Source organism: Budorcas taxicolor, chromosome 13, assembly GCF_023091745.1.
Source record: "Budorcas taxicolor isolate Tak-1 chromosome 13, Takin1.1, whole genome shotgun sequence".
Classification (NCBI taxonomy): Eukaryota; Metazoa; Chordata; class Mammalia; order Artiodactyla; family Bovidae; genus Budorcas; species Budorcas taxicolor.
Genome location: NC_068922.1, coordinates 42,603,239 through 42,627,332, shown reverse-complemented (window position 1 = coordinate 42,627,332; position 24,094 = coordinate 42,603,239). Strand labels below are relative to the sequence as shown.

Here is a 24,094-nt window from a genome sequence, read left to right as displayed (position 1 = left end):
ATGGCCCCAGAGAGGGACACGGCCACGGAGAGGGGACATGGCCACGGAGAGGGGACACAGCCCCGGAGAGGGAAAGGGACATGGAGAGGGGACACGGCCCCGGAGAGGGAGAGGGACACGGAGGGGGACACGGCCACGGAGTGGGGCACGACCACGGAGGGGGGCACGGCCACGGAGGGGGGCACGGCCTCAGAGGGGCGTCTGGAGCTGGGAGGCCGGCAGTGCCCTGGGCTCACGAGGTTCTGGCCAGGGTCTTGATGCAGCTCCTCCAACCCCAACACACAGCTTTGCCACAGATGAGGGAAGTGTAAGCCACCCTCCGTAAGCTTCCAGCCTATGAGGATGGTCAACGCAAATGGGAGACCATGGCCCAAAACGCAGCACCAAGGTGGGGGAAAACACGGGCCACAAGGCAGAACGGCCCCATGAGGTACAACCCAATCACAGAAAGCACAGGGAGGAGAAACAGGCAGAGAAGAGCAGACATAGCACAGAGACAGGACCAGCAGACAGCACAGGGCGGGCAAGGGGAGAGCGAGCCCGCCACGGGCAGAACGACAGTGGGAGAAAACCCCAACCCCACACCACACCGGAGCCCGGCGAGGAGAAAGCCGGATCCGGGTCTCCATGTATTTCAAGGCACACCTTAGATGGGAGAGAAGATACCAACCAACACGCTCAGAGGGCCTTGAGTATGGAGAGAACTGACCGGATGGCCAGCAGCCGACAGCTGAGCCGGACAAGCGCCAGCCGAGAGCTGCCCCCCAAGGACCACCCTCCTGACCGCGCGGCCCGAGGAGAGAGCGAGGCCGAGGACATCGCCTCAGCCCAGCCACCCTTCCTGGGAAAGGCCACTGACGCCGCGGACACGGAAGACCCAGGGTCGCAGGAACCAAGCAGGGGGGTGACTGGATGGCCCTCACAGCAGACGGGGACCCAAGTCAGGGCACGGGGAGGGGGGCTGCTCGTGGGGAGACCACACGCACACCCCCGTGCACACACACACACCGGTGGATGAGTGGGTGGGGGCCGCACGCCTTGCCAGCCCTGTCGGAACGCTGCCAAGGCCACGAGCAGAGGTGGTGCGGGGGGCAGTAGGCGGCCCTGGCCACCAGAGGGGGCGGGGAGGGAGGGCAGGCCACCGGGAGACCCGGCCCACTGCTCAGGAGCAGGGGACTCGGGGGCACCGCTGGGGCGACGACAAAGGAAATGCAGGAAGTCACCACTGTGAAAGCAAACCACGGCACAAGACGGGGCCTCCGGGAACTGCCGCCTCTGGCCCAGGAGACGCCCGGGCCACACGCAAGGGAGGGCGCTCCCCTGAGCCTTTTCTGAGCTTTGGGTCAGAGCTGCTCAATGGAAACCGGCATCTGAACTGTCTCATGAGTGACCGGGTGGGGCCCTGGGGACCAAGTCTCCCTTGTGGGAACTGGGGAGCTGACATTCTCCAGAAGAGCTTTATTTGTGGTTCCTCTGTTTTCAAAGTTAGGGTTCACTGTACTATTTTACTATTAATATTACTATGTTACTAGTGCTGCTGCTATGTTACTATCACTATGTTACAAAATTTACAAAACCATATGGGTTTCCTTGAGGCTTTATTACCTCATTTATAGAACTAGAAAATGTTCATAGCCACTTTGTGGTTAGGGGGCTCTTTGATTCGCATTTGCTTCAAAATTAAATGCCACTTAAACGTTACTAGTTTAAGGGGTACAGATGTAACATACTATTTCATCTTCCAAGAGTGCACTTTAAATGCCTTCCTTGCTGAGTAAAGTGTCTCTAAGTAACTTTAAACAAATCTAACAATAACAACTAAATATGAAAGAAAGGCTACACCGAACCTACAACACAGCCTCCAGGGACCCCAAGGCCCCACCCCAGAGGCAGGGCGTCCCCTGGGTCTCAAGCTCCCCAACCTCTGAGTTCACATCTCACTCCTTGTAGCTGCTGTGCTGTGAACACAGAAAACCAGAAGTCGCCGCTTCAAGCGAACGTGTCACGTCAGATCAAGCACATGAGAAAAAGGCCTGGTCCACAGTGGGGTGCGGGCAGGGCACTCACGGTTGTACAAGGTGACCACGTGCAGGCAGTTGAGCAGCTGCCGCTTGTACTCATGGATCCTCTTCACGTGCACGTCAAACATGGACGAGGGGTTGACCTTCACCCCGTACTGCTTCTCCAGGAAGGCGGAGAACTTGACCTTGTTTTCCTGGGAGAACAGAGGTTAGGACAGTGGGGTGTCCACAGGGCTGAGCCTGGGAGCCAGTCAGAGACGCGGTAGGGAGGGGCCGCCCCAGGGAGGACGTGGAGGGACGGGGGTCCACGTGGGCAGAAGCGGGGAAGCGTGACCCCGAGAGTGGGTCTGCAGAGCTAAGCGGGAAACCAGACCAACAAGCAAACCCTGGGAGAGAAGCGAGGGTGAGAAAGCAGAAAAGGGGACGAGAAGGCAGGGACGGAGACCCTGAAGGGAGCGCTGCTTCTGGGCCCCCAGGGCCAGGCCAGGGGCGTAGCAGACGGTCAGTTTCGGTCCTCAGAGGCCGTCCAGAGAGCCGGCCTGCCTGGCCGTGAGGCGGCTGTGGGGGGCCTGGGGGCGCAGACAGCAGCTCGAGTGGAGGTGTGGGGCCTGCGTCTATTACCACGCGCTTCCCCCCAGACAAGCTCTCCCAGAGGACCCAGGGCCCCTCCACAGGGCCAAGTGGGGGCTGAGCTCCTGGCCCCATGCCGGGCCTACCTGCTTGACTTGGGCCACGTCCCTGATGAGCGCCTCATCCCCGACCAGCGGCAGCAGCTTCTTCAGTTGGCTCAGATCTGTCAGGAAACCCTCCCCGATTCTCTGCAGAACCATGGGGGCGACACAGCTTCTGCGCTCTGCGTCCCCTTTGGCCGCTCCTCTCCATCACACCCCCTCCCAGGAGATCCTGTACACTGGGGCCACTCGAGAACACGGGAACAACTCAACAATGACCCCACTCCCAGCTCACACATCTCGTCAGGACTCACAAGCTGGACCTGAAGCCCAGGACCCCCTCTGAACTCCTGCACGGACCACCAGGTCTGCCGACCAACCGCCAGGCTGGTCACACCTGTGGGCGGCAGTGCCCACCCCCCACTCGTCCAGGAGCCCCCACTCTCCACACGCAAGGGGGTGGGTCACACCCACACAGCCCCAGGCGGGCCCAGGGGCACCGGCCTCACCTCCACGATGGTCTCTGCCAGCCCCGGGTTACACAGGAGCAGCCAGCGGCGGGGCGTGATGCCGTTCGTCTTATTCTGGAACTTCTCCGGCTCCAGCTCATAAAAGTCCTTGAAGCTAAACACATAGACCACAGGTGACTCGGCAAACGCTGGTTGGAACAAGGCGGGCAAAGGGCACAGGGCCCTCTGGAGGGGCCCCGGACCCAGCCTTGCTGTTCTGTCTCCCCAGGAGCCTGATCACCCCAGCAGGTGGCTGGAGCCTGGCCTCCTCCCAGTGGTCCTGACAGTGGGCCGCAGACAGACAGTGGGGATAAAACAGTATGTCACACAAAGCCTCAGGCCAGCCCTGAGGACGCAGGCTGCTGGGCGCTCACGGCAGGTGTCCCACTAGAGGACTCGGATGAAGACTGAAAGATGGAATTGAGATCCCGTCCCACGGAGAGGGGCTGGAGCAGGGAACCTGCCCTCGGAATCCCTCCTTCCTCTCAGGGATTAGCCCCAGCCCTGACCTCTGCCCTGACCTCCCCCTGTCTGGCCCGGGCCCCTCATCCCCAGGCAGGTGCTCCAGGAGCAGATCTTCTGCCTGGAGAGATGGAGAACACCGACAGCCGGAGGGCTCCTGGTGACAGGAGGGCTCACCCCCAGCATAGTCCATCGAGCCAGAGGCTCACCCTCCTACCACTGAGCTCTGGACGGTTACCAGCCTCAGCCACTGCGCTGCAGGTGGCAGGGATGGGGTGGGAGCCGAAGGGCGCTCCCCACTCACACTGACTGCCTCACGATCTCAGAGTGGATCCTTGCCACGCCGTTCACGGCGTGGGACCCGATGACACACAGGTGAGCCATGTTGATCCGCTTGCAGTCCCCTTCCTCGATCACCGACATCCTCCGCAGGCGGTCCACATCCCCAGGGAACAGGGCGGCCACATGCTGCAAGGACAGAGCGGTGAGCGGGAGGGCGGGAGCTGCTCCCCGAGGCCGGCTGGAGCCCAGGCTGGCTAGCCCTGAGCACAGGGCTGCCTGAGCCCAGGCAGCTGCGGGCTCAGCCCGTGGACTTGGCGGAGCTGAGCAGGTGCTGTGTGACCAACAGGAAGAGATGAAGATGCTGCGCCGGGGGGCCCAGGCAGGATGTAACCGCAGTCTAGCAGTGAGAACAGCCACTCTTTCACCGAAAGATCAAAAGGAGGAAAATCATCACACCTCAACCCTAAGTCCCCCCGTTCCTGTACCAGCATCCTCTCTATGCATGACAGAGAAAAGAGACAGGTGACTTGTCCCCCATCACCCAAACGCTGCAGTGATGTCTCAGGACAAAGGCCTCTGGCATGCCAGGAACAGACACATCTGAACCTCCTCAGATATGAAAAAGGGCTCCCCCTAAGCCTGAAAACAGGGCTCCCAGTGGGGGGACAAGCCAACGTCTCTGCCAAGGGCCAGCCCCCGGCCCCAAGTCCTCTGTGAGCAGAGGCTATTCTGTTCAAGAAGCACCTGTTCCAGGCCTGACAGTCCGATATGGAGTGAAGAGGAGGGCCCAGGGGAGCAGGCGCAGCCCTCCTCCCATCACGACAGGACGGGCGGGCCCTGCAGGTGCAGCCCCACCACCCCGCCATGCTCACGTCCAGGTGCCTCTGATTGATGGCGTAGATGATGTCCAGGTGCCGCGGCAGCAGCTTCTCAAACATGGACACCGGCCAGCGCTCCAAGGCCTCAGGCAGCACCGTGTGGTTGGTGTACGCACAAGTCTTCTTTGTGATTTCCCAGGCCTGTGACAATCCAGAAACCCCACAGTGAACAGAGAAGACCAGCTCCCAACACTCCAGAAACCCCAGTGTTCAGAGAAGACCAGCTCCCAACACTCCAGAAACCCCACAGCGTTCAGAGAAGACCAGCTCCCAACACTGCAGAAACCCCACAGCGTTCAGAGAAGACCAGCTCCCAACACTGCAGAAACCCCACAGCGTTCAGAGAAGACCAGCTCCCAACACTCTAGAAATCCCACAGCATTCAGAGAAGACCAGCTCCCAACACTCCAGAAACCCCACAGTGAAGAGAGAAGACCAGCTGCCAGATGCCAGGCTGAGGGGCACGTGTAGGGTCAGAGAGGCACGTGTAGGGTCAGAGGCAGGTGCTCAGATGCCACCAGGAAGGACCCTGCCAGCTGCACATCTCTGCTCTGGGGCCTGGAGCTTCCCAGACCCGTGGTGAGTGCTTTGCCCTTCACTCTCCTGATGTGACCCAGCACATACACCAAACCGATTCGCTCTCCTGTCGTGACCCAGGACATACTCAGAACCAAGGACCTCTTCGCTACCTGGGAATCGCCCCAGTTTCCTCTGCAAACCTGACAGAGCTCCAGGCACCTTTATTTCCACCAAACTGACTTCACACCTGTGGTCCAGGGACAGCTGGTGAAGAGTGTGGCCCTGCCCTCTGCTGGCCAGAGGTGAACTGCACTGGCTCAGCCTCACCCAAAGGTGCACCCCAAACCAGAAAGGGGGTAAAAAAGGGGGTAAAATGGCTTTATATGTTGATTTAATTTAGTTACATCAAGAAAACCCCACTAAAGAGTCTAGGACCAAAATAAGTGAGGTGAGGAGAACAAACCCATAAATAAACGATGTATTTCTGTAAGCTGAACACCTCTAGGTCTTTGACCACAGTTCTAAGATGACAAAGCATATGTGAGAAGCTCCGACAAGTGTCAGAATCCTTTTCTTGTCCAGAAAACCGCTCTTCTCTGGCCTTTGCCCTGCCACCTGTACTCAGCATCCTGCCCTCGGGAGAAACCCCAGAGCCGCTCCTGTACGTCCTCCTACCCCCGGCCCTGTCTTCCCAGGGACCCCAGGGAGGCCCCACTCCGTGTCCCAGGACCGGCACAGTCCTCGGCCCTGTGGCGGGGCGGGGCGCGGAGCTCACCTTGCCCCAGTCCACCTTCTCCACATCCACCAGGATCCGCATGAGCTCAGGGATGGCGAGCGCCGGGTGGGTGTCGTTCAGCTGGATCGCCACCTGCGTTGACATGGGCGACCCCTTCAGTCCTCTTGACCACTCGTGCAGAACTGGGGTCCTCAGCTGCCAGCCCGCGGAGCCTGGTCACAGGGCCGGCCGCGGGCAGTGGATGGTGCGGCATGGGCTCCAGGTCCCAGCATGGAGCACGGGTCGAGGAGCAGGGAGCAGGTTGCCTGGGAATGCTGCTCCCACCTGGCGGACGCGGGTGGCTGGCCTCTCCACTGAGCCTGCAACCTGGATGCTCTGCCCGATGGGGCCCTTCACAGCATCCCAGGTCCGGTCTCCAGTGACACGGAGACCCAGGCTGCGGAGCCACTGCCCACCCGGCTCGGCCTAGCCTGCCGTGGCCGGAAGGAGAAGGCCCCGCCCGGAAACGGCCGGCTTCGGTCCCCCGCTTGGCCCCTCTGCAAGCGCACCTTGTCTGGGAATGTCTCGAAGGAGGTCCTCACAGGGTCGCGGCAGCCAAACTTGGACGACTTGAAACGCCGTATGATGTCCTGCAGGGTGGCGGCCACCACGAAGTACTCCTGCTTCAGCCGCAGCTCCTTCCCCTCGAAGAACTGCAGACACGCCCAGAGGACATGTCTGGGCTCAGCCTCGGCCTCGGGCCCTGGGGCCCCAACCCAGGGCGGGGCCAGGCTGGGGTCCAGCCCAGATCTGGGGCCAAGGTCAGGTGACCCTCAGACAAGGAACGAGTGCAGCCAGGAGGGGGTCACAGCACCCTTCAAGGGGCCAAGGCCAGGAACACAACCTCTGGGGTGCGGGCGTCTAGAGGCCTCACACCTGAAGCGAGAGACTCTGCTTGCAATCTTGGGGGGTGGGATGGGGAGTCGGGGGCATTTTTCCTGTGAGCCCTTCAGCCCAGGGCCTTGTGCTGCTGTGTGCACATATTTCACTGGTAAAATAGAAACCACAGCCACAGAGCTGGGCAAACCCTAAGGGCTCGTCTGCTAAGAATCTGGGGGCCGTGGAGCACGTGGCTGAGATCCCCATCTCGCATGTGGGGAAACAGCTACAAAGAGCTTTTCAAACCACAACCGTGTGGGTCTCAAGGCATCACTGCAGGACAGCCACTGCCGACAAGTGCGCCCGCCGATTCTTAGGGAGCTACACCAGGTGCCAAAGAGCAGACTCCGGCAGAAGGTGAGGTGAGGGCTCTGTGGCCCTGTCTTTACAGGGAGGACTGGAGGTGTGAGGCTGGGGGCTCCTGGGCCCCGTTGGGGATACCGTGTCCGTCCTCACTCTCAGGAGGTCAGCTGAGACCAGTGTGAGGTGCACGGGGGCCCTGATGGAGCCCAGCTTCCTGCACTGAGAGGCAGCACAGATGAGAGTCCCCTTTCCCCCTGGTACCGCAGCAACTGCTCACGTTGTCGTTGGGATACAGGACTCTGGAGATGTTCTCGGCCAGGTTCCGGTCCAGGACCGCCTCGATGTAGCCACCCACGTTGACTGAGGGCAGAGAGCGGGGTCAGGACCCACGAGCCTGTCAGGCTCCCAAGCGCCCTGATGGGTCTGAGGATAAGCACTCCTGAGCAGAAGGCGCCCCACGGTTTCTCTGCTACCCAGCCCCTCCCAGCCCCAGGCCCTGGCTCTTTCTGGAGGATGTGGGATCCCTGGGACGCCTAAGGCTCACAGGGAACCCGCCCTCAGCCCTTCCACGCTTGGGAGCCCCGCAGGCTGTGAGTGCAGCTGGGGTCAGTCTGGGATCAGGCCCCAGGTGGGAACAGGTGGGACACACAGTCGTGGAGCTTGAAGTCGTTGGGTGCCTTGGCGGACCACAGCCTCATGGTGTTGACAGTGTCGTTCTTGTAGCCCGGCACCGGGGTGTCGTACGGCATGGCCAGCACCACCTGCCAAGGGAAAGCGTGGTCCCCAACCTGGGCCGTGCCCCCCGAGGCTGGGGTGGCTCCCTCACAGAAGCAGCCCGCCGCTGGTGGCTGCCGCCCGCCCTCCTCTGGCTTCTCTCCTCCCGCCCCGAACAACACCGACCACTCTCCAGGATTCCTCCAGCTCCTATCTTCCACGCCAGTGTCCATGGTCACCTGGCCCTGGGCAGATCCTCCTCCCATGTCCTCGGCCTCCGCCCTCCATGCCTGCCCTCTCATCCCTCAACTCTGCGTAGGCGACTTTGATTTTGGGACTTGCTTAGCCTCGCCCTGCACACAGCCGCTATTTCTGAACATGCCCCATTTCTGTGGAGGCTCCTCCTGGGGCCTTGACCTCGAACTTCAGCAAACCAAAGCGGCCTGCATGCTCCCCTGTCCCCATCCCCCTGTGCCCGGAAGCACCAGTGCACTCTAGCCGACAGAGGCACCTCTGCCTCGGGTCCTCGCTGCCCTCGGGCCCTCCTGTGGGGCTGCTCACACTCAGGTCCACTTCCGAGGGTGGCTTCAGGGTGTGAAGGCAGCTCCCAGAGCCACAAAGGACTGGGTGGGGGGCTATACCCCAGCCTCATCATTCCCTTCCATCGCCCCACAACCCTGTCCCCGACCCTGGCCTCAACCAGCCCTACGAAGCATCTGCAAACCGCTCCGGCCCTCTCCATGGCCCAGCCCCACAGGAAGGCCCTCATCGTGTCCCGCTGGGGTCTCCAGGCCTTCGTTCGCTCGTCTTCAACAGGCACACACACCTAGAAGACCATACCGCTTCCGAACTTTTTAAAATTAAATACAACTTATTCTGGCATCTTGGGCTACCAGCCTGCCTGGCCTGAGTCCCAATTCAGACTTGAATCTGGACAGCCCATAAGAACACCTGTGGCTCACAGGCTTGCTCTGTTTTTGCTCATCTCCCCAGATCACTGGACAGCAGACCCTTTCTTACTCACTGCAAACTATCCCCTCCTCCACCGCCCCCTACAGAGCCCTCCTCTGACCCTCCCGCCATCTCTGAGCTAGGGGGACTCTGTGTGTGTGCCCGCCAGGGCCAGCACCATGCTCCTCCAGCACCTGGTGTTCCTGCCCTGGTCCCCCTACTAAGGCCCAGCTAGGTGGGGATGCTCCATTCTGCGACATCCGCCCAGGGCTCCCTGCCCAGGGCACTGATGGCTCCAAATAATCGGTGAGCCGCACCGGGAGACCCTACTGAGAGCCAGGGCTACGCAGTGAGTGCCGGCCCCGGGATGCGGAGCTGTTCTCACCAATGGCCCCCAGTGCACTGCCCCTCCCAGCACCAACCTGCTTGCCACAAAACACCCTGAGACACGGCTCCTGTTAAACTACAGAGGTAGCTACATGGTCGAGGTCTGAACCGTCCCAACCAAGTGTGTGGGGAGGCAGCTCCCACAGGGAAGCCCCAAGGGAAGCCCCTGACAGGAGGCAAGTTGAGGGTCCCTGCGCTCAGCCCCCTCCCAGGAAGTGCCTGTGGTACCTGCGTGTCCAGCCAGCGCACTCCTTCGGGGCTGTGCTCCACGCGCCCGTAGAAGTGCACCGGCAGCATGTACTCCGGCCGTGCCTTCTCCCAGGGGTTCCCATAGCGCAGCCAGTCGTCGGCCTCCTCCACCTGAAGGGGCGGCAGGTTGGGGGTGGCAGGTGAGGGGTGGCAGGTGAGGGCAGGTTGTGGGTGAGGGTGGGAGATGGCGGGGGGGGGATGGCAGGTGAGAGGGGGCGGCAGGTGAGGGGGGAGGCAAGTGAGGGCGGGGGGCAGCAGGTGAAGGGGGGCGGCGGTCCTGGGCATTGGTGGGCCCCACCCTCCACCTGCACCACCACGCCACCTAGACGATCAACCCCAGCATGGAAACACAACTGCAGCTGATTTACAAGGTAAAGATTCCCAATTCTCGCCCAGGCTCTCGATTTAAAAGTGAATGCTTTGGACTATTAGAGCTTCCCTGGTAGCTCAGCTGGTAAAGACTCAGCCTGTAATGCAGGAGACCCTGGTTTGATCCTTGGGTCAGGAAGATCCACTGTAGAAGAGATAGGCTACCCACTCCACTATTCTGGCCTGGAGAATTCTATGGACTGTATAGTCCATGGGGTTGCAGAGTTGGACACAACTAAGCAACGTTCACTTTCACTTTGGGACTATTAAACAAATTCATATAAAATGCATAAAATAGATCAAAATAAAAAGACATTAAGAATGCTTTGAACTCAGCAGTAAAAGGGAGAAGTCCTGAGGCACACTGACAAACCTCAAGATGTTACTCGGAGTTCACGCACCACGTGACTCCATCTACATGACGTGACTGGGACAGCCAGGGCACGAAAGACGGCTCTGTGTACACCACACATCCAGGACAACCAAGTCACAGAGACAGAAAGGAGGCAAGTCCCAAGAAGGAGCATCTGGGTCATGGGACAGTGGCGTGGCTGAGGTTACTGCTTCCCGAGTCCCCCTCTCAGGACTCCACAGAAGGCGAGCCCCTTCTGCCTGGGGCAGGCAGACACTCATCACAGAACTACTCCTGCCTTTGACTTCCTGGTGGGAGGAAGGCGTTCCTTCCCTGTACGTCAGTGAGATTCCAACGTCAGAGCCTAGTCCCCTCTGCAGAGTAGGACCACGAGCTGTCTGCAGAAGCAGCATCTTCCCAAATATAAGAGGCCCAGCCAGGCTCTGGCCTGAGCCCGCCAGATGTCCTGTCACCACACAGAAGCCATGTGCAATGAGAACGCATTGGCGACAGGCCCTGCTGGCTGAGGGGATGGCACGCACATCACGGATCGCCCAGGGCCCTCAGCCCCTGCCCCGCCCCCTCCGCTCTGCCAAGGGCCGGAATGCAGCCTCCCTGGCGGAGCAGGAAGTCCAGAAGCAGACCCGACAGCGCCTGGTGACTTTCTTGTGTGCCCAAGGGCCGCAAGCGAGTGGAAGGAGAAAACCACACCCACCTGCCAGCCATTGACAATCTTCTGGTTGAAAATCCCAAACTCATAGCGGATCCCGTAGCCGTATGCCGCCAGGCCCAGGGTGGCCATCGAGTCAAGGAAGCAGGCTGGAAGTCCAAACACAGGGACATCAGCAGATCTGAGGCTTCTGAGCCCAGGCCTGGACACTGAGGCAACAGACACCCCGTGGTTGGGGGCCAGCCCCAGGGTGGCAGGCAGTGGCTCAGTGGGGACACGTTGGCCTCAAGTCTCATGAAAAGGAAAGGCTGAGGCTGCTGGGCCACCGCTGAGGCTCTTCGGCCTGAGATCCTACGGCCAAGACAGCATCAACCTGGGGACTACTTGGGGGCGTGGGAAGGGGGACGAACACAAAGGACACGGCCAAACTCAGCCCGTCTCCACACACCATCCCCGCCCTCAAGTGGGGTGCACAGGGCCTTTCCCTGGATGTGGGGCAGACCCAGCCAAGGGTGAAGATCTGTGGGATGTTTCATCTGCCAGAAACATAAGCTGCACTTATAATGTCTGCAGACTTTAACTTGAATTCTGAAGGCATAAACGCACACACGCATGGATCAACGTTAGGGCCTTTGCTCCCTTCACAGGAGGATGCCTCTCAGAGGGGCGGGCCGGGCCATCGCATGGTACTGTAAACTCTGGGGCCCCACACACTCCAGGGCGGTGCAGAATCGATCCTCTCTGTTCCAGAAGCTCCGGGCCCAAGAGCCCAGCAGGACATAGTGCGATCCAGTCTCACTGCTTCCACTTCCGAGTTCTTAACCCAGCTCCTTCACCCCATAAAGGCCGGCAAAAATAATTAAGACAAGAGGGGGAAAAATACCCCAAACTAAAAAACACCAAACTGAGGCTGCTCTCAAATTGGGTGAGAAGGGAGCGACAGCTCCGAGAGGAAGAGCTCTGCCTCTTCGGGGCAGTCAGCTCACTGCAGTAAGGCAGGAGCCGGTGCTTTAAGTTGGGCTATGTTAGTAAATGCGTGTGTGATTCTATCCCTGTCTTTGTCCCAATCAGGAGGGTGGTAGGTATGTCAGAAACCTCTCTCTGCATCAGGTCCCCAGGACTGGCAAGTCTGGTCTCCATAATTACGAAGTGCCCCTTGTATGAAAGAGAATAGAATAAGTTGATTTTTTTCTTCCTACTGGTGGCAAAGATTTCGACTTGGAGGACACACTGTCCCATCCACTCTGAGGGACAAATCTTCCCTGACAGGCCAGCGCTGGGAGCACGGCTGACCTTGGCCTCGCTGTGTGTGAGTGAGCACACTGAGCAAGCGCCGTGTCAGGAAAGGCCTGTCCTGGACAGAGGCCGGGGTTACCTGCCAGCCTCCCCAGGCCTCCGTTCCCCAGGCCAGCGTCCTCTTCTATTTCCTCCAGTTCTTCCAAGTCCAGCCCCAACTGTGAACAGAAACAGAGGTAACATTTTAATAGTACTTCGTATTTTCCCTCAAGTAATAGGTGGAAAGATACTTAAATCCTGTGAGCTTGTAGCAATCAGAGGTTAGAGGCTGCTTTCTTTTAGACTTGAGAACCCGACATTAAAATTTGGTGTTAGGATGTGGGGAGAAGGGAATGCTCCTACACTGCTGGTGGGAATGTAAATTGGTACAGCCACTGGGAGAGTAGTATGGAGGTTTCTCAAAAAATTAAAAAGAGAACTACCGTCTGATCCTGCAATCCCACTCCTAGGCATATATCAGTCAGAAAAAAACTAACTGGAAAAGACACGTGCACCCTGACATTTGCTGCATCACTCTTCACAATAGCCAAGACGTGGAAACAACCACCGAAATGTCCACGGAAAGATGAACGGATAAAGAAGATGTGGTATGTACCTGAGGAGTATTACTCACCCATAAAAAAGAACGCAATAGTGCCATCTGCAGCAACATGGATGCAACTAGAGATTCTCATACCAGACAAAGTAAGCCAGACAAAGACAACTACAGCATGACATTGCTTATATGTGGAAACCAAAAAATAGTGCAAATAAACTTATTTATAAAATAGGAACTTTGGCCACTTGATGCAAAGAGCTGACTCACTGGAAAAGTCCCTGATGCTGGGAAAGCCTGAAGGCAGGAGGAGAAAGGGGATGACAGACGATGAGATGGTTGGATGGCATCACCAACTCAATGGACGTGAGTCTGCGCAGACTCTGGGAGAGAGTGAAGGACAGAGGAGTCTGGCAAGCTGTGCAGCTTGGCCAAAGAAAAAGAAAAGAAATATCTAGTGAAATATTTACATGTGAACTATTAAGACATTTGATATTGGCTCTTAAATAACTTGGGAGTGGTGGGGCATTATAGGAAATAAGACCAGCCATGATTTGGGCTTGAGGACTAGGGAAGTCAGGTGATGATGGTGTGTGAAGACGTTCATCATAGCAGACAATTTCCATGTATATTTTAACTTTCCTGTAATTTTAAGTGTGTCCTCAATGGCACACTCAGGAGAGAGTGGCTTCTTATGAATTTCTAGTGTTTAGTGGAATCTGCTCTGGAACTGGAGCCTGGGGTGGTGCAGCAGTGGGATGTTTTTTTCTTTTTTAAAACATTTTTTAAAAAGTCTTTATTGAACGTGTTACAATATTGCTTCTATTTTATGGTTTTTTGGCCGTGAGGCATGTGGGATCTTAGCTCCGGGTACCTCCTGTTTTGGAAGGTCAAGTCTTAACCTGTGGACCACCAGGGAAGTCTCCCATGTTTTATTTTCACAGTGCGTTGTAACTGGGGAGCCTGAGGAGGAGGCTGTTCAGCCCTGCACCATCGACAGTCCAGTTCACAGCCTCTAGTACCCACATCCTGCCTGAAAGGCAGGCACTGCCAACATGTGTCTGAGATTCCAAGTTCATCATCATGAAAACCTTCCCAACACAAGCTTAACTAAAAGCTTAATAGCAAGTGAAACAGCATTTTAGGGGAAACAATGTACAATGTTTAAACAGACACATGCCTCTCTGTATTTTCTATTGCTCATATTAGTCATTCAGTCGTGCCCCATTCTTTGCAACTCCATAGACTATAGCCCACCAGGCCCCTCTGTCCATAGGAGCTCCAATACTTTGGCCGCCTGATGCGAAGAGTCAACTCATTGGAGAAGACCCTGATGCTGGGAAAGATTGAGGGCAAGAGGAAAAGGGGATGACAGAGGATGAGATGATTGGATGCTATCACCGACTCGATGAAGTGAGCTTTGGGAGTTGGTGATGGACAGGGAAGCCTGACGTGCTGCAGCCCATGGGGTTGCAAAGAGTCGTTAATAACTTAGTGACTGAACGACAACAATTCCGAGTAGGAGAGAAGGGCAATTTTACCAGCAGGCGCAGGACAAGTGTCTTTAGGCTGGGAGAGGGGAGCTGGAGGTGGGCCACCAGCTCAATAAAGTAAAGAGAGATGGAATGGTATCAGGCATTTCTGCCATGTGGGGTGGGCATGTGACGCGCAATGGTTGAGAAGCTTCAAGCTTCAGCATCACAACCTGCCCCCATCCCTGCCCTCCGGGCATTAGCTCCCATCCAGTCCTCACTTTCTCTCCTTGAGAAGGCGCATCACCCACCACCCATTCCCCCATGCCCGAGTGTTCAGTCCCAGACGGCAGCACTCGCCTCCGCAGGGCTGCATTAAGGCTCGGTGCCCACAGGAGGCCAACCCAGCAGCCCGGCCCCAAGGACCACACCTGATAGATGGCTTCATCGCACGCATTCTGGAGGCCCAGGTTCACCATCGTGTTCTGTAGGGTGCGGCCCATGTAGAATTCCAGGGACAGATAGTAGATGCGCTGAGGGAGCAAGAAGAGGCATCTGAGACAGCTGGTTCCGCCCCACGTACCTGAAGATCCCAGTGCAGAGCGGATCTTCTGAGAGGCTGCACTCGGCCAACACTGTGCTTACCTGCACCCCTAAAATGGGCTCCCTCCCTTCAGCCTCAGCCAACCTCACCTTTCCAGGGGCTGCCCCCCAGGGAGGGTCCTTCAAAAGCAGATTCTGTGCACTGCCCTTCTGGAGTCCCCAGGGGGACAAAAAGGAACTTCCCCTGGGGGCAGGGAGGTGGGGCAGGGCGATGGTGGGGAACCGACCCCCAGGACAGACGGAGCCCTGTCTGCGCTTGGTGGGGGTGAGCCAGCCCTGCAGGGTGAACAGCTCCTGACAGCTGCACTGGGCACTCAGTGCCAAAGGCACGGTGAACACAATGGGACAGACGGATGGACATGTCTGCCTATTTCCATCTGCTGCCTGTTTGCTGGCTTTGGGGGACTGAGAGATAAACTTCTGTGTAAAAGAAGAGACGACCACCGACACTCGCTGGGGATCATGCAGGATTCCAACGCTTCCCACGCCTGGAGCCGTCTGCCCCCTGCGACCCGCCCTGGGCCATGGAAGGCAGTGGCAGAGTCAAGATCCCGCCCACAGAGTCCTGCTCCTACACGGGACCTCCACGCTGCTTCCAGCCATCCAGAGTGAGGCCTTGGGGGGGCTTGCCTGGTGTTCCAGTGGTTAAGGCTCCACGCTCCCAACGCAGGGGGCCTTGGTTTGATCCCTGGTTAGGGAACCAGACCCCACAGGCCACAACTAAAGATCCTGAATGCGACAACTAAGACCCAGTGGAGCCAAATAAAGAAATGTATTTAAAAAAAATATAATTTAAGAAAACTTTCCATACATATCAAATCTACAAATCGAAAGAACATGCATGGATACAAAAAAAAAAATACAGATTTCAGTCTTAGAGAGCCTTTCTTCCACATTTTTTGATCATATGAATGCCTGGCTTCAAAATTCCCATCCATGTTCCAGTGTCCTTTAAGTCACAGACTCATCACAGTGTAACAAGCTTCTCTCTACCCACACGGCTGTCACTGCTGCTCACGGCCCATTGCCTCTTCCTGACCTTTCATCGTCCTGGACGGTATTTGCCCTACACTTGAGCTGATCTATTAGTATATGGGGTTCCCACGGGGCTTGGTAACCAATGGGCAAACACACCAAGATGACAGTGCCTAGCTGTCTGAGCAAGTGAACATCTTGTGAACATTCGATTCTCCCAGGCACACACAAGGGGCATTTTCCCCCACCAGCCTCCTTCTGGGGTTCTCCCGAGAGGTTTTATAAGAAGTTGGCAGGTCAGGGATATGGCTGAGATGTTTTCGTTTTGCCTGTAACTATTCATACAAATATGTATTTTAAAAGTTGTAGTTTGATCTTTCCAACTTTTAACTAGCACTAGGAAAATAGCTTGACTATCTCTTTTCCTAAGAGATGGGTGCGGAGGCATAAAATGTTGCAATCAGCCTTAAAATCTTTGAATCTCTTTCACTTTCCTCCCAAGTTGAACACAGGTGTCCAGGGTTCAGCAGTGTACTGAGTTCTGCAAACAGGCCCGGGAGAGTCTCCTATGGCCCCCTGCACAAGAGGACAGCAGGGACAGCCATGGCACTGGGGGCCCTCAAGCACTGTCCCCACTCAGAAGGGGCCAAGCAGGGTCAGCCCTGTGCCAGGCACCTCTGTAGGCCCCGCCTGGCCGGAGCTCTGGCCTCAGGGTCTGTGCCTTGGTTTCTGCTGCTGTTTTTGCCTGTGTGAGGAGTACTTTTATAACTTCACCACACATGTTGATTTTGCTTTCCCCAGTTTCCTTAAGGTAGTTTGGTGTGAAACCATTAAAACTGAAGGTTCTTGAGAAGCTGGCCGATGACATTTGGACCATACAGACTGGGTCCCATCCTGGCTCCTTCCCGGCAGATGGAGTGACCTGGTCCCTTTATGTCCCTGATAGCACCACGTCCACCCTGGACTCAGCAATGCTGGGCCCCTCACCAGGCCAGATTTTCGGGGAGGGGTGTGGAACCTGTCGAATAGGGTGGTAATTCTGGAAAAAAAAAAAGCTGAGGGCACAGGCTTGGTCTAAGAAAAAGCCTGGGGGCTCACCTGCAAAGGGCCAATACTTGCTAGCCCCAAACTCTGCTGCTGTGGGCCCACAGCCCTCCAGGCCCAGCCCAGTGTCCCAGCACCATCTTTGCAACCCTGGACAGGGCCTCCCGGCTCCGGGGTTCTAACTGAGGACCAGACACTCATCTCCTGGAGCCTGAGAACAGCAGGGACCCCTTAACCTTGTCACACACCTCTAGGAGGCCATCTCCAGGGCTGAACTAGGTCACTGAAACTTTTGGCTGGGTTCCTTCTTTGCAATACAGCTGCAACAAGTGTTATATGGCCTAGAGGCAGCCTTAATTTTTTTTATCAATTGGGTTTATTTATTACATGCAGAGCCCACCCCAACAGGTAACATCACAGAAAAGCATCAACAAAGCTCTTCGACAAAAACAGATGAAAACATGATAAATGCAAATATTATACAGCATATTAATCTCCTAAAGGGTCTTCGGGGGCTTCCCTGGAGGCTCAGACATTAAAGCATCTGCCTGCAATGCGGGAGACCTAGGTTCGATCCCTGGGTTGGGAAGATCCCCTGGAGAAGGAAATGGCAATCCACTCTAGTACTCTAGCCTGGAAAATTCCATGGATGGAATAGCCTGGTAGGCTACAGTCTGTGGGGTCGCAAACAGACACGATGGAGCGACTTCACACAGAGTGTTAGGAATTAATGAACTCTATGAACATGGAGTTTAATATAAATAGGTACAGCCTCATTTTGCTCTCTATAGAACTGAGATTAATAATAATAGAACTGGGCTTTCTGAGATCTCCATTTCCTCTCCCTCTCCTAAAAGTGTGTTTAGAGCCCTTGGTTAACAGCAGGGTCTGAACGCTCTGCAGGAAGAGGAAACAAAGAACCTTCTCAACACTCAGGGCAATGAAGCTGGGTGCAGACTGGGGCAATCCACTTCCCCGCCACCAAGAACCCAGTTCTGTCTGTGCCAGGAACATGCAGCCACACAGTCCCCTTCCATCTTAGCTCACCAGCTGCCCTCCCAGCACAGAGAGGCTCCTGCCAGACAGAACTGGCCCTGACATAACACAGGGACACGGATCACTGACCCAACACAGAGGTCAGCTCCGGTGGGCCCTCCAGCCTCTCCAAAGCCACGGAGGCCCCCTCGTGTCTGTTATCCCACTGCAAGAGGAGAGCTGCTGTGGAGGGGGGTGGTCCCCACACTGGCCAGAGAGCTGAGGCTCACTCCTGTCCTGAGCATGTCTCCATGTCCATGTCACTGCATCCCAGGGGCTTTCTGGAGGAAATGGCTTTCTATATAAAACCACAACTGTGCTCGCATGAGGAGGAAGGGTGGTATCTACCACACAAGTCTTGGGGCCCAACCTACAAAGTCACACTTAGCACGCTCCTTTGGAGTGAAATCTCAAGGAATCTTTCCCCTAATTGGCAGGCTGTGTCTCAATGTAGACCACAAACTTCTTTTTTTTTTTTTTACTTTAGGTACTGTTACCTAGGATTAGAATGCAGGTCTGTTTGCTCAAAGTAAATCTGGGAAATGTAAAATAGGATAATATTACAGGATTTGAGAACCTGCAGGGATCTTAGAGATCATTTAGTTCTTCAGGGAACAGATTCACTTTGTGCTCCATGACGTCAATTTTATAGTCCTGGGCCGTCCACCTCACATGCTGCTAAGCCCTACCTACAAAGTGTCCACTCAGCCCATCCCAGAGCCAGACAGTCACGGAGGCCTCCTTGTCACTGATTGATAGCCAGAGCCTGATCAATTTATATTAAGTGATCTGGACCATGTCAAACTCCCCCTGTGACTCAGCAATATGACTCAGTGTTGTGAACAGAACTGTGCGTGCCTGCTAAGTCGCTGCAGTCGTGTCCAACTCTTTGCGACCCTATGGCTCCTCTGTCCATAGATTCTCCAGGCATGAATACTAGAGTGTGTTGAAATGCCCTCCTCCAGGAAGGCTCTTCCTAACCCAGGAATCAAACCCATGTCTCTTATATCTCCTGCATTGTCAGGCAGGTTCTTTACCACTAGCGACACCTGGGAAGCCTGGTAAACAGAGCTACTTTCACCTTGAAGTGATGTTTCAAGGATGAGAAAAGACACTCAGCTAAAACTGAAATTATACATAATTCCCACTCTAGAAGATCTAGTGAAACCTTTCTGTCATCCAATCACCTTTCTAAATTTCTGTCTTCATTTCTCCTGCCCTTTCACCATATTCTAAGAAGCCCCTTCTCTACAAGGTAGAAAAAGCTAACCATCTATTGCCTGCTGTTTACCTGCTTAGTGTCTTAAAATGTATGGGATTCCATATGGGTTAGAGCCTGCTCTGCTTAATGAGGGGGTGGGAGTAGGGTGGGGAAGGAGGTATATCTGAAAAGATGTATAAAGCCCTCTCAGTCTTCTAACTTGTATTTCTTATCAGTGGGACAACCAACAAAGCCGAGTAAGGTTTGCAGGTGACAACACTGTGACGGTGTGAACACCCCAAGTTTTGTATAAGTGCTCTGCTAGTATAAGGGAGTCTCCCTGATTTTTTTCCAATCACATATTTGAGTTTTTAGAGGGAAAGTGTAGGTTATCAAGTCTAAAACTTACTCTCAAATGGTTCACAGAAAAAAAAATTGTATTTATAAAGAGAGAAGGATATAACAAACAAGTTAAAAATGGGAAATTCAGATAAAGAACATATGGGAATTCTTGCAACTTTTGAAAGTCTGAAATCATGCTAAATAAACATTTAAAAAATCATCAAGGATTTCTCTGGCTGTCCAGTGATGAAGACTCTGCCTTCCCAATGTAGGGCACAAATGTTCGATGCCTGGTGGGGGGTCTAACATCCCATATGTCATGTGATGCAGACAAAAAATGAATTAAAAAAAAATCATCTACAAAGGGCTGGGATACAGAAGTGAGATGGGTTACAACATTTCATAAAGATACAAAGGGCTTGCCATCCACAGCAGCTTGGATAAGTCAGGGCTCCTCAGAGAAACAGAATCTACAGGACATACACACAGAGATTTATTTAAGGAGCTGGGTCACATAATCACAGAGGTCCAAGACCAAAATCTGGCGAGGTGAGGCATGGAGGAGTGGCATTTGGACTCCAAATGGGGTGTCAGTCTTTGCTCTGTTCAGGCCTTCAACTGAATAGAGGCCCATCTACATTACAGAAGATACTCCTTTCCTCAAAATCCACTGACTAAATGTTACTCTCACATTTAGTCAGAAAACACCTTCAAACAAACATCCACATTAATATCAGACCAAATATCTGGGCTCCATAGCCCAGCCAAGCTGACACAGAAAATGAACCATCACAGCCTGAAGGGCAGAGGTTAGGCTGTCTTCTATGAGAAATTGTGGCACACAGGCAGAGTTTCCCCATCTCATCGACAGTGGCTTCACCTGACCTTCCACTCGGCAAGCTGTCAGGGTAATCAGCAACACGAACCATCTGCCCCTCCCCAGCTTCTGGCCACAGAAAGTAACTCTGAGCTCTCTGCTATCAGGGAGGCTTGTCCACGGGATACAAGATCAAGTTCACACAGATGGGTGCAAACACATCAGAAACCACAGCCACAACCAGAACCACAGAGTGCAAACACAGCAAACACATCAGAACTGCCGCCTGGGTCAGAAAGATCCTAGTGCTGGTCCCACTCCTGCCTTATTAGAACAGAAGTTCAGAAGTGGGGGTTGTGGGCAGCCAAGGGTATAAAACACTGCTCCAGATTCTCTTCCTTCAATTCCCAAATCCAGTAAAACCATAAGACTGACTGTATTATTTATGATTATCTTACTAGAAACATTTAGTACAGGAGCTTGGGCCCAGTGGTAGAGCTTCTTTTTCTTAGTCTACCATGATGGTTATGCCAAGAACTCATGGAGCAGAGCCATGGTAAACTGACCAGTCCATCCACTGCAGGGGTGCCATCAGGCCAGCTGTCCACCTTGTACAACATCTGCTCTAGAGATTCATGGAAGAAATCTCCCACCTGCCCATTCGAGAATCTCTAGTAGAGACTGAGGACTCCCGTAACTGGACATGACCTGCCATGAGCTCTGTTGCCAGAACTTAGGTTGGCATTTTGTGTCCTGACTTTATACCTGAACTTAATCCACTTTCCTACCCTTACTGTCTTTTGCCCCAACTTTCTCTTTGAGGTCTTCTATGAAGTTGAGCCTTCTGTATTGTATCTTTTAAAAAAATTATTTATCTGTTATTCTTGGCTGTGCTGGGTCCTTTTTGTTGTGGTGCTTAGGCTTCTCATTGCAGTGGCTTCTCTTGTAGAGCACAGGCTTTAGGGGCCTTGGGCTTCAGCAGTTGCTGCAGACGAGCTCAGTAGCTGTGGTACATGGGCTTAGCTGCTCAGAGGCATGTGAAATCTTCCTAGACCAGGGATCAAATCTGTGTCCCTTGCACTGGCAGGCAAATTCTTAACCACTGGACTGCCAGGGAAGCCCCTGAGTCATGTCTTACTCAAGCATTCTCAAATTCTTTTTGGACTGAATGTCAATGTAAAATGGAAACATTTTACCAGCAAACACGAAACTATGGTGTTTTAGAAAGGAAAGGGACTCAGAAATGGATTACCTAGTTTGACCTTCCTCGTTTTAAAGATGAAAAAAACTGAGACCAAGAAAGAAATCTACCCCAGCCCAAGGTGGAACAATCTGAGTGGTAAAGCCAGGCCTTGAGGGGCTTGGATCTGTGTGAGCCATCCCTTACCACCCAGCTCCTCTCCGTCCCCGAGTCTGGAGTGGAGTCCTGACCTCCCCATCTCCTCAGTCTCCTGGAGCCTCTTTAGAATTAAGCGCTGAGTCCTGCCAAGTGCAGATCTCTTAATTTTAGCCAGATATTTTGACTTGCTGCTTTGCCAGGCAGCTTACTTGAAAACTCTTCCTCTGAGCACTGAGCTTCAATTGTTTCTACGATTACCAAAAATAGAATGCTTGAAAGAGTTACGAAACAATAGGTGCAGCATGGCACTGCACTATTTTGTGTAATAAAAATAAGTGTCTCTACCTGCCCAGAAAAAGAGATGCGGAACACAAGATGTCTGTAGTATTTACATTGTTATCACTAGATGGTGAGATCACAGTTAATGTATCCTTTTGGCTTATCTGTGTTTTCAAATTTTTGTCTCCAATAATCACAAGGATCTGCATAACTGTTTTTAAGTAAATAAAAATATTAAATAAAAGCAGTCTGATTATTGTTTAGATCGTCAGGCTGCCAGAGTCTGAAGTAATGGTACAGATTCTTGAGGCCGTGCTTACGGTGGGGGTGTGGCTCTGCAGGATTATTTCTGGGAGCCCTCGCACCTTCCCTCATGCTCTGATCCTTCTGGGATCAGAGGTGTAGCAGTGACAAGCTACATCTCTGCCTGCACACTCAAGGGCATTTCCCTGCAGCTGAACTAGAATGTACCACAGCACCGTAGCGACGCGTTGAGTCTTTATTCTATGTTTAGATCCGTAAAAGACTAGTGATGGGCTCAGGGATTGAGGAAATAACCTTTCCCGAACAGGATTAAATTCCTCTAACAAAACAGGGTTTCTTGTCCTTTCCAACAGGGTTTCTTGTCCTCTCCAGCAGGGTTCCCTAACCTCCGAGATCTAATGTCTGACGGTCTAAGGTGGAGCTAACGTAATAATCATATAAACAAAGTGCACAATAAATGTAACATGCTTGAATCATCCAGAAACCATCCCCTCCCACCCCGTGAGGGTGGAAAAACTGTCTTCCATGAAACCAGACCCTGGTCCCTAAAAGGTTGGTGACCCCTGCTTTATAAGCAAATACGTAACTTTTGCAGGAAAAGGAAATGATGAGCCTATTTTCAACATGGATCACACAGACTGAAGCAGTTAAATTCGAAGTTCCCACTTTCAAAGGACCTTCCTATCCAGGAGAGGCAAACAACCTTCCATTTATAGGCTGTGTGGTTTCCTTAAAAGAGGAATGTTTATGCCTATGGCCACCCTAGCCATCAGTGAGGATCAGCAAACCTGTTTTGCTAGAGGAATTTAATCCTGTTCAGGAAAGGTTATTTCCGCAATCCCTGAGCCCATCACCAGTCTTTTTCGGATCTAAACATAGAATAAAGACTGGAACGGGTCCCTTGGGTGCTGTGGTACATTCTGGTTCAGCTGCAGGGAAATGCCCTTGAGTGTGCAGGCAGAAATGTAGCTTGTCACCTGCTGTATGAATAACAATGATATTGCAAAGTGGAGCTCTGCCACCAGCAGGGAATTCTGGGGGAGCCCTGCCTCTTGGCCAGCTTCCCTGGCAAAGTCGACCCAAGCCCTTGTTGAAATAACCTGTTTTAGCCATTTGGTGTGACTTCACTGTCTTGCATACTAAACATCAAGAGGCTGGTTAGTATTCTGACAAATCTGTCTTTTTTACCACTACTCTTTTAGAAAAAGGAGTGCCCCAGAAAAAGCTTGGAAAAGCAACCGATCTCAGACTTAGCAATTATTGAACATTTCTTAACACCCTACAAAAACACTATCAGCAAAGCAACTGCCCAGTGCCCAGGTGTCCACTGCAAATCAAACTATGCAAACTGGTGTTAGGTCTACAGGTGTGTCCTTCCCTCATCAGTTTTCACTCTAGATTAGTATAAAAGAAGGTAAAATGCTCCATGGTCAAGAAGCAAGAAACAAAACCAAAAACCAAACAAACAAAACTGGCAGCAGGGGCCTGGCCAAGCCTATGACATATGCATCAGACTGAAAACTATCAACGATACTGAAGAATCGTATTTACTTGGAAAGTTGTTTAAAAACTACAAGTGTTACAAATGTTGATGAATGAAACAGAAGAGCCACAAAACTGTACACTCAACATGCTTTGACAGGTGTGCATATATATTCAAGAACAGGAGAGGATGCAGAAAGACATACACCTGGATTCTTAGCACAGTTAGTAACGGACGTGATGAACAAGTTCTCTCTTGTGCACCTTGTACTCGTCTACCATAAACCTATGCTTGTATAAAATATAAAAAGAATCAACAGTTCCTTACTGTCTGCCAACCTTCAGCTAAGAGAAGTTCTCCAGAGCAGGTGTGCACTCCTGGAAGGCAGGGCCCATCTCTGAGGGCCTCAGTCTCAGAG

At 53.7% G+C, this 24,094-nt stretch overlaps 1 protein-coding gene across 1 annotated transcript in view; it reads right to left on the bottom strand.

The window, feature by feature from the left end:
• The window catches only part of PYGB (glycogen phosphorylase B), a 34,473-nt gene that overhangs the window by 8,880 nt on the left and 1,499 nt on the right, over positions 1-24,094 (bottom strand). The window contains exons 2-14 of the mRNA XM_052650601.1: positions 14,726-14,827; positions 12,367-12,445; positions 11,037-11,140; positions 9,580-9,711; positions 7,949-8,060; positions 7,577-7,659; positions 6,627-6,770; positions 6,118-6,210; positions 4,818-4,964; positions 3,968-4,131; positions 3,202-3,316; positions 2,738-2,839; positions 2,068-2,215 (exon numbers count right to left, since the gene is read on the bottom strand). Coding sequence (XP_052506561.1) covers positions 2,068-2,215; positions 2,738-2,839; positions 3,202-3,316; positions 3,968-4,131; positions 4,818-4,964; positions 6,118-6,210; positions 6,627-6,770; positions 7,577-7,659; positions 7,949-8,060; positions 9,580-9,711; positions 11,037-11,140; positions 12,367-12,445; positions 14,726-14,827 — 1,525 coding nt within the window. The remainder of the gene's footprint in view (positions 1-2,067; positions 2,216-2,737; positions 2,840-3,201; positions 3,317-3,967; positions 4,132-4,817; positions 4,965-6,117; positions 6,211-6,626; positions 6,771-7,576; positions 7,660-7,948; positions 8,061-9,579; positions 9,712-11,036; positions 11,141-12,366; positions 12,446-14,725; positions 14,828-24,094) is intronic.